Raw genomic sequence first — 16,326 nt, forward strand, 5'->3', positions numbered from 1 at the left:
CCTTGGTTAATTTTGTTGTGGGCCACATGTCCGTACAAATCTGAATTGCCAGATTTGGACCTACATATATTGAACAGAGCTCACAGTAGGAAAATGTGAAAACAGTTGAAAGGATGCCCTAGAGTGAGGCCAGGAAAGAAACACATAATTTTTAGCCAGTGATTAGTTGGAAGTCAAACTACACAGGCATATCTATGTAGAGACTTTTTTTCTGCTAAGGATGGGAAGGGCTACTAAGGAGGATCTGGCCCCTTTTATGCCCTAATCTTCCTAATTGATGCAGTTTCCTTAATGCAAATTGTACTCTTCTCCATTTAAGTACTGTGAAGAAAACAAAAAAAAGATTGATTTCCTGGCAGAATAAGTGTAAAGGGAAGTGACTGTTACCTCACTATCAATAAAATTACCTTCCATTTACCTTCTCAGAACTGAGGATTCCCTTGGCATTGAGACTGTTTCAAAAGTACTTACATTTCCTACTTGGATTATGATTGATATATTAAATGCCTTGACCCAGACAGATGCAGGAAACATAATTTAAGTCAATGAAAATTTGTGCTTTTGTGAGAGGTGTGGAGGATTTCAAGATAGTATGAAATAGAATAGAAAAGTTTAAGAAATTCAACTTAGAGAAAAATGTAATTTTGGCACCTTTATTAAAAGTATATTTCACCTTTTTAAGAAAGGTATAACACTTGTGTTTAAAATTGAATTTTAGTGATGATATTTTTTGGAATGTTCTACATGCCATATTGATTTAGGCAGTATCAGTGGTAAAGTGCACGGTTATGTATACACTAATATTGTCAGCAATGAGACTGAAATTCAGTGTCCTACTTTAAAAAGATTTTTGATTGAGTTAAAAACAATAATTAGTACATATTCTATACCTTGTTCAACTTAGTATTTTTTAGAGAACTTATATATTTTCTTGTACAGATGCATGATATGGTAATTTCTGCCTAGTCTTCTGTTTTATAGGATATATTAATTATGCAGACATTCCCCAATAAATGAGCTTTTCAGTATACAGGCTGAACAGATGCTGAGGGAAGTCTTGCATTTCCTGACAGTGTTGATGAGTGTCCATTTCCCCCTGGTCAGCTAATGTTTTTGTTACTGTTTTTTTGCTAGATGAACCAAAGTATATTTTAATTTTAAAGTGAGTTTATAATGATAAGAAAATTCTTGTTTCTCCTTTTATGATACTTTAGGTTCACAAATCATTTCCAAAGAGTGAATGCCTATTGTGTGCTGTGGGCTCCAGGGATATAAAAGTGAGGAAAACAAATAGTATCCTGAATGTACACAGTCACTTTACTATTGGCCCACAAATTTATATATTTGGATTTAAGGCTGATACTTTTTTTTTCTCTTTTGAGACAAGGTCTGGCTATGCAGTATAGGCTGGCCTTGAGCTCAGGCTGGTCTCAAATTCATGACACTCCTCCTGCCTCAGCCTCTGGAGTGTGAAATTACAGGCATGTACTACCACACCCAGCTAAGGTTCATACATTTTTTAAAACTTGTATTCAGTACATTTTTAAATCTTTGGTTTTTTTATTTCTAGTTGAACACACTGTGTATAGATACTTGCCCTGACATTTTGATAACTTTAGATGAAAGCAACTCTAAGTACCCAAATGCTTCTGTGTATTATGAGGTACAGTTGAGTCACAAAATAGCTTCTACTAAACTTTCGCATAGAAGATTTCATGTAGTAGTTATATCCAGTCCTTTTATGGATCTAAAAACTTTAGAATGACCTTATACCCTGTACAATGTTGGCCCCATTTCTAAGGATTTTATTGAAACCTTCATTTTTTGTTTGAAACTAAATAGTTTTTTTGCTTGAAAATGATACAGGGAAAGTATTTTGTATTAAGATATGCAAATTCGTTCCTACCTCCAAAGCTTCTTTGAAAAATACACAAAAAAAGAAAGAAAAAGTTATCCTTCCTTGGAAATGCTTCATATTCATGAAAACAGTTTCAATGCAAAACACTTTATTCTGTTAGCTTTCAGTTCTTTGATCAATGAAAATTGTTTTTTACCTGCTGTTTCTTCAGCCTTTAATTGTAGCCCAGTGCTTATTCAATGTTTTCTGTTTTAATTTGCATTTAGTGAGCTTATTTTAAATGTTTCTTTGTAGTAAACTGAATGGTTTCCCTCTTAAGTTTTGTAATGTTAAAGAAAGACTTACCTTGACAGTTGGCTGATTTGCAGCTTCCCCCAAGCCTTGTTTACTTCATCCTGTATGTGAATTTTGGTTAAAAGGAATTGTAGTAATAGGACTATTTCCCTTAGTATTGTGTTTCCTAATTATCTAGGACTTCTACCAAGGTAATGTCTGTTTTTCGTTAAATAGAAACCTTTCTCCTTCTACTAATGACTATTTCAATTCATAATCATACTTCCTTCATCAATTCTTTGTAGGTGGTGCTCGTCAGGAGTAAGTCCAGGTGAGAAGTGTATGTTGTTGCATTACCTATGGGGAAGAGGCACAGAAATCTAAAGACACTGTTTTCCTCCTATGCCTTCATTCAGTGGGGCTGATAAAGACGTTTTTGTAAAACCAATCCACTGTCTCTCCTACAGAAGCAGAGTATAGTAATTAGGAATGTGTATACTTTGGGGACCACAAATTCACAGTGGCTAATTTTGCATACTTATGTAAGGGATAAGAGGCCTTACATAAGATGGGACTATCAGTATCACCCGTTTGAGATTTCCCATTATCTCTTTAGGGGTGGGCCTTCCTCTCCCACCCACTAAGATTAAAACTAAAACCACTAAGATTAAAAAATCCTGTCTTAGCCTAAAATCTCTTCCTTCCCCTTGAGTCATGACATAATCCCTTCTGAAAATCCCTTCTTTGATCAATAAATGATGAAGTTCTGGCTGCCTCATGGCCTTTTCCTTGGGAACAACTGGTCATCACAGATTCCCACTGTACATTCCCACTGCCATTTCTGTCTCTGTATCTCTGTCTCTCTTTCATGTCTATGTACTGTAACACCTGGCAGGAGATTGGAGTCTCACTGCAGGGGTTCCCTATAATTTATGTATCAACACTTACACAGTACAACACATGATTCTTTGTATCTCTTTTTTGTTGATGTAGTTAAGATTTGATGTGCTTCCATTTTGTTGTATACCTGGAAAGTAGCATTCATCCCTTAAAGGTCTATCAAATGAAACCAACTTTATATGTAGTTTTTCTTAATGTTTCCGCTTGTATGTCACTTCTTTTATTTCTTAATCTGAAGCTGTTAACTGCCTTGGAGTCAACCCAGATTTCCACAGCTTTTATTTGTTAGATTTTTGCTCATAGTCTAGATAGGTGATGACCAGTCTTTTAGACTCACAATTTGCTCACAATGCAACCCAAAAGCCACTTATTTATTGAAATGTGCCAACACTGAAATTAAATCTGAATACTGAGGTTATAGTAGAAAAAAAAGCTCATTCATTGACATTTTTTGTCTTAAAAGAAAAACACAATAACATGCATGTCGTAGTTTTGTCACCACTGGTCCAGGTGATACACAGAAAAATAGATTGCAAACTTGGATAATAGTATTGTGATAGAGGTTTCTTGAAAAATAACAACAACAACAACAACATAAAAGCACCACAGAGGGCAGCTCGTTGCCTGGTAGATCTACCTGTTTCTCAGTGAAGAAATTTGAATTGTCCTGAAGGACAATGGAAATTAGCTATGTAACTTCTGGACTGAGGAAAAAACATGCAAAAGCATTGAGGGGGAAGGAAAGAATAGAGTAAAGCTCATCTGCTGAGATTGGAGGGACACAGTATATAAACCATATCAAGGAGGGTGTTAAATTTGGTGGTGAGGAGGAGTCCTCAAATCACTGTGTAGAGAGCTTAAGAACTGATTGTATTTCAGGTAGATATCTGTGGCCGTGAAGGAAAGTTATAGCAAAATGCCACTAGTGCCAGGAAGTCCGAGTTAAGTGCTAATTGCTTCTATTAGTAGAACACAATCTTCCTGGAGAATGATTGGGTGAATACCGAGTAGGAGGTGGCTTTTCTTAGGTGGTGACACTGGTTTAATATGAAATTGAATCATCTGTTTTCAAGGGCCATATTTCTAAAAAAAATCTTGTGTAGAGTGCATTAATATTTCTCATTCATAGGGTTTTTTCATGTAGCTCAAGCTTTACTTTTTTTTCAGAAATAATGTCTTTTTTGATATGTGGAAGATGGTGAATATAGTCCTGTTTTTAGTTTCTTCCTTTGATGGAGATAACAGTGTTAATGTAGCTGGAGCTGCTGGGTTAGCCAGAGCAGTGAAGGGTTAGAATTCTTTCTCCTTGGATATCTCTATAGATATTTGTATAATCAAGGCATGTGTAGTGATAATCCTTGGACAAAGGATTAAATTTTAATAGTTTGGATTACTACTTGATTATTCTAGTTTACTTGCAATGTGAGACTTGAACAGAATCTTCCATAGAGGTTAATGTTATATTCCAAACATTAGAGGAGACTAGTTTAATATACAGCAGTCTCACCATTTTGTATACCTCTACTCTCTTCAAAGAGGAATAAAAAATAAAGAGTAGAGGAACAATTTTGGAATTCTATTTGAGATGTTCTCATTATTTACTTATGTCATTGATGAATGGACCAGTTATTCACATTGGTAAGTGGTTTTAGAGTTTCAGTGTATAAATAAGGTGAGCTGAGATGAAGCCCTTTGTAACTATAATAATTTTTAAAGTTCATTGAGCCTTCTCACTAGAGCCTTTTCCTATTTAGATCTAGAAAGGTAAAATTAGGCTTGAAACTTTTATGAACTAGGGAAATAGAATTGGAAGATTGTAGTATCTGAGGTAAATCTTTAGTTTTAGTGTCTATCTGTACTCTGTTTTCTCCTTATTTCTTTTCTCTTACCCCTAATACTCTTAATACTTGATTTTTTCAGGGTCTATAATTTTAACATTTCATTTTTCAGCTCCCAGGAGCAGCTGTTATGCAAGCAGTCAGAGGTGAGCTTTTCTCTGCTTGCTCCTGAAGTTACCACAGTGCTTGTGAAGGAACAGACCAGGCATCAGTATGGTTCCTCTTTGAGATACTCTAGACAGGGACGTGTCTGCATGGAAAGTACTTTTAGACCAGACTCTGAATTTTACTTGCACAGGAATCCAGTCTAAATCATGTTTTTTTTTTTTTTTTTTTTTCGTTCCTCTTCAGCCACAGTTTTGGGGACTGATGAACTCTGGGCCACTAGAATATTGTACAACCGGTTTATTTCTTGGAGAATTAAAGATTCAAAGATAATATCACTTACTCTGCCTCTAACCTTGATTTTGGCTTCCAGTTTCCTGGGAGTCCTTTTTTGTTTTCTGGTGAGGTATACTTAAATACAAGTTACAGCCTTCTTTGAGCTGTTGTTTACGTGGGCTGGTGACCATACACAGATAGACTGCACAGGCCAATTGTCATTCACCAAATTTGGATAATTGTGTGAAAGTTTTTAAAGATGCTTTTATGAATAATCTAAATATGTGATACAAATTGAAAGTAGTATAGTATTGTGGAAGTCTGATACTTGCTTCTCACTTTTGGTCATTTATGAATTGGTGGTATACTCAACCAATAGTGGGAAGAGAATTTCTTCATGGTAATCCTTTTCTAGAGTCTTTTTTCTTTGATTAACTGTTTTTGTTTTTTTAATGTACATGAATACACTTGAGATTTCTCACTTTTTGTAGAGTTCTGTCATGCATTGCTTTTTTACCATTTTGATTTCAAAGAAGTTACCAAATAATTTTATTTTCAGTGTTTGATAAGATGGCAAAGCTTGATTGATTCCATGCCCAGTAGAATGCAAATTGTGCAGTAAAGGTAGAGGAAGTGTGGTAATGTCTGTTGAGCTAAGATTTATGATATGAAAGTGATATAAATTCTGTCTTCAAGAAATGATGACAACAGTTAAACATTAATGATTAATAAATATGTGAATTGTTAATAACTGATAATGATATTTTTAAGAATTATTAATGTAAGATAGTAGTTACCATTAACTGAAAACTAGATAGCGTTAAATACATTTGTAAATATAAAAAATATCATTACATATACTCCTAAATTGTTATCATTTCATTGTGGGATTTATTTTTTCATTATGATTTCTATAATAAGCATAATGTTCTGGAAAAGGTGAAAGCTAAGTAGATTAAACAGCATCTGAAGGGCTATACTTGCATCATTAATGTAATTAATATGAAAATGATTATAATACTTTCATGATAAATTATGTCTGATAAATTCTTAATGGGAATATACTGAAAGAGCATGTTCTGGTCTTAAAGATAGTTTTTCGAGGGATATAAAAATGCACCTAAGTTGTTTTCAATATTTAACTTTCAATATTATACATAATGGAAGTTTGAGTCTTACATATAAATTTCTTTCTGCTACTGGAAGAAATTGCCACAAGTTTAAGGACTTAACATAGCATAAATGTATTCTGTCTAAAAGTTCAAATTGAAGACTGTGGGGTTAAAATCAAGATGTTAGCAGGGCTAGCTCCCTCTGGAAAATCCAGGGTGGAATCATGTTACACTGTAGTGGCAGCTGCCATTCCTTGGCTCTTGGCTGCAGCAGCCCAGTCTGCTTCTGTGGTAATATTTTGTTTTCCTTTATTATAGCTGAATCTCCTGTCTGCCTTCCTATTACACGAACGCTAGTGGTTAGAGTTAAGGAAACACACAGGAAAGGTTTCCACACAGGAAAACCTTCCCAGCTCTAGAATCTTAATTTCATCACATCTGCAAAGTCTGTTTTGCTGTACTAGGATGTGGACATTTTAAGAAGACATTATTCAGGTCCCCAGCTACCTGCATGAGGGGTAAGGTAAAAGGATAAACTAAGAAGCAGAGAAATTCAGTAATATATGATGGGGGGGGATGCTGAGGTCAATGCATCAGGATGGATAAAGACAAAGACACTACAAACTAGCCAAAATTTATTGGGTGTATACCATGATATGATACAGGAATTATCCAAGGACTCAGGGTGGCAGGATTGTTCAGAGGTGGTGACTCAGGGGGTGGTGAGGCATATGATTTAGAGGGATAGGGGTCACCTTACGCTGATGAGAATCTTTATGTTGATGAGGAGGTGGGGCAGGGTGGCAGATTGTGGAGTTTGTCCCTTTCCCAAGGTGAAACTATTTTACTACTGGGTTCCTAAGGAGTCAGATGTCCTTGGCTGTTGTTATCTTGCCCTGGGGCATCACAGCATCATGGACTATTGTGGCCTCAACTGTGAAAGGAGGCACACAATTATGTTCCTACATAGCATAGCAGCCCATATGACAAGACACTAGCTTTTGGACAAACTCTAATCACAATTTAATTATAAAATGATTTTTCCCCAACATATATAGAATGGTCCTTGACAATTCAGTCTACCTCAGTTGCAACTAATTTGAAAGCATAGTTATTAGTTACGTGCTGATGAAGGAAGCATGACAGATGGAGTACATTGCATTTGCAGGCTGCTGTCTGAATTTTTGCCCTTTCTGAGGTCATGTAAAGATAATGCAATAATGTTGCACATGAGGAATCTAGGCTTTTTTGTGGATTAGTTGATAAAAGTGGCCAAGGACATAGGTCACTTTTCAAGGTAGTTTTCCCAGGTGGCAAAAGAACATGTGGGTACTCTTCTGAACTGAAATAGTGAATTACAGCTAAGTAATTTGATTTACTAGGTTGCTAATTTGTGTCCTATAAGGAAGGGGAAGGTTTGTTATACTTTTGACAAGAAATAAGACTTCATGTAACAACAAATGATCAGGCAAAGCAGGAGCAAATAACTATTTTATGTACATTTTGCTTTCTGATTTGAGAGTTTACTGTGAACATTAGACATTTAATGCTCCTTTGGAATAGTTTAACATTGTCCTGCCCTTTGTAAATAATACGTAATCTGTCTTGGTTGAAAATTACAGAAGATTTTAAATAAATTGTAGTAATCTTGAAAAGGACAAAAGAACAAAGTCTTATAGCTTGCTTTACTTTAGCTTGTTTTAGATACAGTATGAAGCAAATGTAGCTGAAACATTTTCCAGAATATTTAAAGTTAGGAGAAAGTCTAAATGACATAATAGAATAAGTTAAAATTGATGCAGAATTTGTTTTGTAGAAAAAGTGAAGTTTTTGGCAAAAAGAAGAAAATAAATATTAAAATCAGCTAACATGTAATGAGACTCAAGTTATAGGACATAAGATAGGATACTGAACCTATGTAGCTAAATGAGAAAGCCCAACTTTAGTGAATATGCTTGAGTACACTGTGAAATAATTATTAAGGATAGTCAAACTTATAATAGAAGTGTGTCGGGGCCAGGGATTTAGCTCACTGGTATAAGCGCCTGCCTGGTAAGCACAAGGTTGAGAGTTTTATCCCCAGTACCAAAAAAAAAAGTGTGTCTAACTGTATGATATAGTAGGTTTATGACCAGCACAGGTGGTATTCATATGAGATGAACCTTTAGATCCAAGTAGTCTCTTGAGCAGACAAATAAAGAACATAGATTCTAAGTGGAGGTACCAGAAAATAAGATGGGAGGCTTGTCAGTAGAGACCATGGTAGGGGACAGTGAACATTTGAGCACATGGAGCATGGGAGAAGTTATACCACATAAGGGTGAAGAGTATAAGGCAGCTCGGGGAAGTTTTCCATGTCTCGCTGAAGACTTCAGATTTTGTGCTCATGAGGAATTATTTGGTCTTGATGATGGGAATCAGTGTGATCAGATTTATTTTTCGGAGGAGAACTTTGGCAGCAAGGCCATGTTTATTCTTACTTACTTACTTTCAGTGAACATAGATATTATGATTATGCTAATCTATTTTTATTCTAATTTAAAAAGAAAAAGTCCTATATCTGCAATAAATGGACATCATGTCTATTAAATTCTAAGGACCATTCAGGCACAGGAAGACACTAATGTTTCAATGCCAAGTGGGGAGGTTGGCACAACTTTATGAATCAGGCCTCATTTATGATAATAGGAAACAGCTATATTTTTGGCTGGAATGAATAAGTTAATTCAAATTTAAATATAAAATTGCTCAAGCTGAATTAAATACCTTTAAGTCTAATTATACTTTTTTACATTTAGGATCTTTAATATTAGGGGAAGTAGCTATACTTTCATATAATTAGAATAAACAAACTTCAAAAAGTTTGTGCTTTTCAGATAATTTTGATGGAATCATTTCCTGCTAAGTTTTAAAGACCTAATCTCATTCTATTTTGTCATTATTTACTTACCAACCTTGTTCTTAAGGGAAGAACTGTGCTTATGCTTCAGAATTAATTGATGAATGAATGAAAGTATCAGTTAAATGAGAGGAGATATTGTCTAGTCTCTTGTTTGTCTCTAATTCCCCTCGAAGAATCCCATCTCTTTTGGTATTTGTGTAGGGTGTAAGTTCTTGTTTATCTTTTTGGTCCCTATAACCTGTAAAATCCCATAAGTGCTGAGATGGATGAAAACATACTGGAAGTAACTATATGGCACTATTTTGGTAAATAATAAATAGATTTAGAGTGTTTTATAGTCTGAGGAGGTGATTCATTAAATTTAAGAGAGGTTTTAGTTAGTCATATTTTTCTTTTTCTTTCCTCCCTGTGCTTTACTGTTGCTTCTCCTTATTGCATCACTAATTACTGTCTTAAGAGGTAAGGTATTAAGTTATTTTAATATCGGGATAAACCAAGATTTAAAGTGGTTACTCTCTGGAGGATTTTAGACTGTATATCACATGGATGACTTTGTCCACCTTTAGCTTTCCGCTTTACAACAAATGTACTTCATTGAGGTCAGTATTTACGTGTTTCCCTAATGTAGTTTTCCTGTACAGAATACTCTCAGTAGAAACATATGCTTAAAGCTTCAAAGTAATTACAGTATCACTAAAAGCTTCATAATCATATTACTGAAGCTAAATGTTTAAAAATTTGATTTTCCTTGATTCAATCATTTCAATTTAATTGTAGGCTACTGCATGATTGATTGAGGAAACCTGACAGACCAAAGTCAAGGGGTGTTTATAATGCCTAAAGCCTTGTAGAGAAAAATTCTAAGCAATTTAATTTGGATAGGAATTTATTTTAATTATGGACATGTGTGCTTCTTTTTTTAATCGGAAAAAAGTTTTATTTTCATGCTTTTAATTTGGCTAACTTTGATGGCATCATTCAATCCTCCTCCTCAAGCCTTCTCCTCAAGCAAAGGGCTCCTCCGCAAGCAAAGGCCTAGATGATACAGACCAGAGAACTAAAATACGATTTTTTTGTAATTGGTCTAATGGAGTTCTTTTATGTTATTTAAAAGGTTTAAAGCCTGGCGTGGTGGCTCACGCCTATAATTCCAGCACTCTGGAGGCTGAGGCAGGAGGATTGTTGTAAGTTTGAGACCAGCCTAGGCTACAAAGTGAGCTCAAGGCAGTCTGAACTGCATAGAGAGACCCTGTCTCAAAAAGACAAAAAAAAAAAAAAAAAAAAAAAAAAAGTTTAGGGTTGGGGATTTAGCTCAGTGGTTTAAGTACCTGTCTGGCAAGTATGAGGTCTTGAGTTCAATCCCAGTACCACAACAAAAAATAAAAAGGTTTAAACTTTAAAGTCTTTTTTGGAAATTGGGAGTATTTTTGTTTACAGTAAGCAAGTACAGGTATAACAGTGTCTCCACACAATTAAATAATGGTATATGCCAACAGTATCACTTATTCATGAGAATGTAGGGCATTATGAATAAAGTTTTTTCTCATTGTTTATAAGAGGTGGAGGAATACTCATGCATCAAATTCATGTGTGTGGTTATTCTGAAAAACCATTTATTTTTATTTTTTAATGAATTATGGAGACAAATGAATATGAAATTATCTTCTGAAGCAATGTGAATTTTCCTTACCTGTACCACAGTTTATTTTAAAGAGATACATTAAGAAGCAGTTAGTTTAGATTATTTGCTGATCACATTTGTTATCTCCTTAGAGTTGGATTGAAGTATTTTAATAATTGGTTTATGTGATTTAGCTTCTGAATTGTTATTTCACTCTCTTAAATCTTTCTCTCTAGTATTTTTAAAAATTGAGTGAAAACAGTAACAAAAATATTTTGTAAATAATCATGAAAAGAAGTTAATGAGATTTGAGTCACTTTTGTTAAATTTCTGAAGGTGAATTTTAAACCTGAAATTCTTTGGTTTTGTAAGATTTTTGATAATAGAAAATAAAAACTTGATAACTCTTTATTACCATTAGTCTAGCATGCTTTTCCTACCTTCTTCCTGTTTGACACATACCTATTTATATAAATAATGGTTTTCTCACTATCATTCTGCTCCCATGAAGGTAAGTTTGTTTTTTTATTAAATTATTGCACTTTTCAAAATCACACTTGGAATATATTCTAAGCATGGATATATAATCTCATCGCATTCCTTATTACCTTCCTTCCTCAGCCAGGCCATATTTCAAATCATTCCTCCCATCAGGCTATAATAAAACAATATCTTATATCTTTAATATTTTATCTCTACATTACTGTGCAGTGATGTGATAGTACTATTGTTGCTTCATAGAAATTTTATTCTGGAAGTATTGGAAGTGGGGGTGAGCAAGCTCAGATTTATGTGGAGGTTCCATAAACTGAGTTAGGTTTTAGAAGATAGGGCAGTAATTGTGGTTTTGTAATTGTGGTCACATGATAATCATTTGCTTTTACTTATATTAAGGAACAGTAGGTCAGCTGTAGGAAATGTATGACTTGAATTTTAATTTATATACTAATATTTGTCTGGGGAGGGTTTTTCTGAACTGGGCTTTATTTTATGTGCCAAAGTGGTTTAAGACAGATAAATATGTTTCTGGGATTTGATGTTTGCTCTATTTACAAACTAATTTAAAGTTAGACTGTTTAAATATATCATATACTGAAGATATAAAACTTCCCAATGTCAAATACATAGGGACTTCATTATTATGACACAGCAAATTGTGGAAGCATTTTGATGTTTATATGCATTTCTTTGGCCCCCAAATCTCCTATGGTGCTGCAACACATGCAGCTCTTGAGGTTCTTGGGATGAAGGACCGCAAGAAGATGAGAAAATAAAGAAGAGACAAAAGCTGGGGTCACGTGGAGCCCTTACTCTCCTGATGGGAGGGAAGGAACTGCTCAAACCATTGTAGCATGTTTATACAGTGGGAAGAAAAATGTCAATTTCAACTGCACTGCCTAGCAACTTGTTTCCCTGGCTGGCCTGGGCCCCTTGCTTTTTTTGGAGCTGGAACAGCTGTTTTATGTGGCTTGTCTTGGACTCTCCGTATTTTTAGCGCTGATCTTGTATTAGCCCCACACGTGATCAATCTCCAGCTTCAACAGCTCCCTACAATAGGGGTGATATAATATGACCCAGATTGATGCTGTGCATGCAGTAGATTTGCATTTCAGATAAAAAAAACACTGAGTTTGGAAAATCCACAATTTTGTAGTGAACAGTAAGCAGATTCCTTTGTCCCAGGATAGGTATTACCTCATATGTTAAGATTATTAGATGGAAAAACAACCCTGAGTAATGGCCAAGGTTAAAAAGTAGTCAGGCATGCTGTCTTGATATATACCCAGCAAGATACAGGATGTGAAAGAGACTCAAAACTTTCCCAAAACTTCATAATATGCCGTCTTGGCTTATTGAATTTTCATATATATATATATATATATATCACTTCACAGTAACTCTGATCAGGCCAGCAGGAGCTGGATCATATCTATTCAACTTGTCTCATACAGCATTTAATTAATATTGTTACCAGTGAGATTCTAACAGTAAGATGAAGCTAGTCTGAAATATTGATTCACTGTTTGGTCTTCCATGGAATGAGAGAAAAAAGAGAGAGATAGCAGAAGAGAAAATGCGTTTATTGAGGGTACGGGAGGGCTGCCAAAGAGAAGCAAGCACCCTCTGGAAGCTTCTGGAAAGAACTGTGGACTTTATTTGAAATTTGATAGGGGACAGAGTTAAAGGGGCGGGCAGAATGATGTTTTGACAGCTGCTTGAAGGAGCTTTTGCGCATGCATGAAAAGGAGGCGGTTTGATGTTTGGATTCATGAAAAGAACATAGGGAGGTGCTTTCTAGGAAAACCTATCATTCACTCAGTCTCCCATATCCTATCTGACTAAAGCCTTGTTATTCCAGCAGCTTTTAATTCAGACAGTTTAAAAGTATATGATCTTATATAAAGAAGTTTAGAATGACTTTCTGATCTTTGTGTCATTGCCCATAATAAGGCAATAGATATTTCATAAAGTAACTTTACACCTAGTCATTCCTTAGCACATTATCCTTGACTTAGCACAGATGTCTCTGGTTTTGAATTTGTTGCTACACCGATTGGAATCATCATTACCAAGATTTGATTGAGGCCACAGCGACAATATCACTGAATTGAGGCCGCTTAAGATTTGGGAGAAGCCTCTGAATTGTGTCAGTTAGATGGAAACAGTGTTGTTCCCATTTAAGTGTGTAAAGAAATACAGGGAGAACTATGTCAGGGAAATGCCTCTGATGGCATCAGTAAGCAGAGTAGTTGAGGACCAGCTATGTCCATGTGATCCATGTGATATTTTCTATTTCTTACAGTAGGTTTGATTAACAGCTTTATTCCAGTTAATCTAATTTCATTCAATTCAAAGAATGGGTCGTTTTGGGTCATTTTATATCAGTGTTTTTAATTGATCATCAGCCATGATTTGTTTCCATTTGTAGCAGTACAGAGGGGTTTCTTTAGTCTGCTAGTCTGCTGTCTTCCAAATGGCAAATCATATGCTATTAGCAATACTGTTAGCATAGTATGTAAATTACGAAGGTGACCACTATCAGCTCAGACCATTGCACTGTCTCATCCATACCTCAGCTGATCTTCCACAGTTTAGTGGGGTTGCATGACTGTTGTTCAGAAAATACCATTAGCATTCAACTCAGCCAAAGTGAATCAGGCAATTACTGAAAGATGCCTTTGAGAGCCCTAGTAGTCCAGCAGCTTTGTTCCGGGTGGTTTAGTAGGGGATGAGTCCCTGAAGGGAGTAGCTTCCTTGTCTCCTTTATTTTTATTTATTTTTTGTTTATTTTTAAATAGCTGAAATGATGTTAGAGTCAGAATGGTTGAACTTTTGATTATACCATTTCTGTTTTGCCAGAAACAGTCTGTTTTGCCAGAGACAGTACTATTGAGTACTGACTACTTCATTAAGTAGAACATCTAAAAAGGAATATGCTAGGTGTTCATTTTCCACAAGAACTTAGTTGCTGGATGACATCATGTTATTGTGTACCAAGAAGGCCAGGCAGATACCAGGATTATAGTGTATACTTCCTCAGCTTCCAAAGCTGTAAGCTAAATGAACTTCTATTTATAAATTACCTGGTCTTTGGTGTTCAGTTGTAGGGACTGATTAAGCTTAAGGGATAGCTAGTTACTTTTTTTTTTTGGAAGGATATATTTTGCAGTTTCATCATGAAAGTGATGCTGTTGTAATTGTGTCGTTACCTCTTTAAGGGCAGCAGTTCCTAAACATGAAAATTTCTTTAGATACTTAGGACCTTGAAGTGAAAACATAATGCATCAGTTATTATTATATGATTGGGTTATTATTATATGATTGGGTATAAGTGCAATGAATAACCTTAGCCAGCTTCACAAGACCACTTCATTGCCTATGCCCTCTGAGAGGTACCAAACCTTATCAGTCAGATTCAGTGTATCTTCCCTCTATGAGTCAAGTACAATGGTAACATGCATGGCTGTGTGGGACCAGTTTGAGTCTCTTTCTTTCCAATTTCACAGATATGTATGACTTTCAGACTCCTGGGGATGTGGAGACCATGGATGCAGCTAGGGTCACATTAGAGGGAAAGGTATAAATCAAATGGTAAGGAGGGAGATACAACTCCAAGTCAACCAGTAGGACACATCTACCATTGTTTTTAAGTAGGTGCTCACTTGGAATTTAAACTTAATTTCAACTTAATTTTGATGTCTACCCTAAGACCTACAGTCAGGTAGAAAGAAAGACCTTTACGGTTAACACTACTTTTTCAGATTTGGCTCTCCATGAGTTAGCATCCACATCTACATTGTGCTTCTGCTGAACGTACTGCTGTCTTGTCATAGCGGCGTACACCCTTCCCATCCGAACTGGAGGAGGATGAGTGAACAATGAAGGACTAAAGTATCATTTGTATCCCTTGTTTCAATCCTGTATCTGTTCTGTTATCCCAGGTAACAGGACCTCAGGCCTTATATATTTGTAAGACCCTGCTGCCCATGCTTTGTGTTGTACCTTCTTTTATTTCCCCTGTGTGCTTGTCAGGTCTCTGTCTCTGTCTCTCTCTCTCTCTTTTTTTTTTTTCCCCTTAACAGAGCCTTTCCCTTGGCTTTTGAATCAGTTTAGAGGCTAAAATAGCAGATGAAGCTAAAAAGTTTCTTTGACTTATAACAATTTCCTCCAGAATTATCTTGTTGAAAGTAAATAGTCCATCTGGCTTCATCTTTTCACAGAGCAGAACTCCTGAGTGAGCTTTGTGACTGACGCTGGCTGCATTCCATGCAGTGTGCCTGTTGGCCCTAAGCAAGATGAGCACAATCTGTTTCTTCTATTTCTAATAAAGGAAGAAAGTGCCTTCATTTGCCTCTTTAATTCATGGCTTCAATTTTATGTCCTTCTTTCTCACAATGGCAGCTTTCCTGCTGGGTTTTGTTTTCTTTTTTCTTTCTTTTCAACATTTAGGTGAATTTGAAACTATATAATAAATGCTTTTCAATACAATCGTAGTACAATGAAATAACATTAAAACCTGCATTTTAAAACCATGCAAGGGGTTGTTAGTTGTGTGACTCCTATTGATTAGTAGGCGCTGGAGGGGCTGATTGAGAAAGCTGTGTCTCTGTTGCCTGTTGTCTTGCTCTCTGAATAAATAGGAGTGTTTAGACCTCTGTGCCAGAGTCCACAGGAGTCAGACAGTCAACCTCTGCACAACTCAAGAGTTTACCTCTAAGTACCTTAATTTGGCTCCCGAGTTTACTTCTAAGAAACAGCAGGGACTATCTCTCTTGCCCTGATAATTACTTTCCTACAGGGCTGACTGAGGATAACAGAATAGGGATTTAAAAATTGGACCTGAATTCTTCCAGGTCAAGAAAATCATTTGATTCTTTCATTGTCACAGAACAGAAAAGAACATTGTAAACCTCAGAAGCTAATAAATGCATTATTTTAAT

General features: G+C 35.7%; 1 protein-coding gene across 4 annotated transcripts in view; it reads left to right on the plus strand.

The window, feature by feature from the left end:
* Positions 1-16,326, plus strand: part of Prkn (parkin RBR E3 ubiquitin protein ligase) — a 1,262,552-nt gene that overhangs the window by 2,073 nt on the left and 1,244,153 nt on the right. Inside the window, exon 1 of one of the 4 annotated variants that reach the window (XM_063233334.1) lies at positions 4,985-5,015. The exons of the other annotated variants lie outside the window; for them this stretch is intronic. Within the exon in view, the coding sequence (XP_063089404.1) occupies positions 5,000-5,015 (16 nt within the window). The 5' untranslated portion in view covers positions 4,985-4,999. Of the gene's footprint in view, positions 1-4,984; positions 5,016-16,326 lie in introns of those variants that run through there. 4 annotated transcript variants of the gene reach the window in all.

This window comes from Cavia porcellus, unplaced genomic scaffold (assembly GCF_034190915.1).
Source record: "Cavia porcellus strain 051 isolate PalLab524CR breed Dunkin Hartley unplaced genomic scaffold, mCavPor4.1 scaffold_22, whole genome shotgun sequence".
NCBI lineage: Eukaryota > Metazoa > Chordata > Mammalia > Rodentia > Caviidae > Cavia > Cavia porcellus.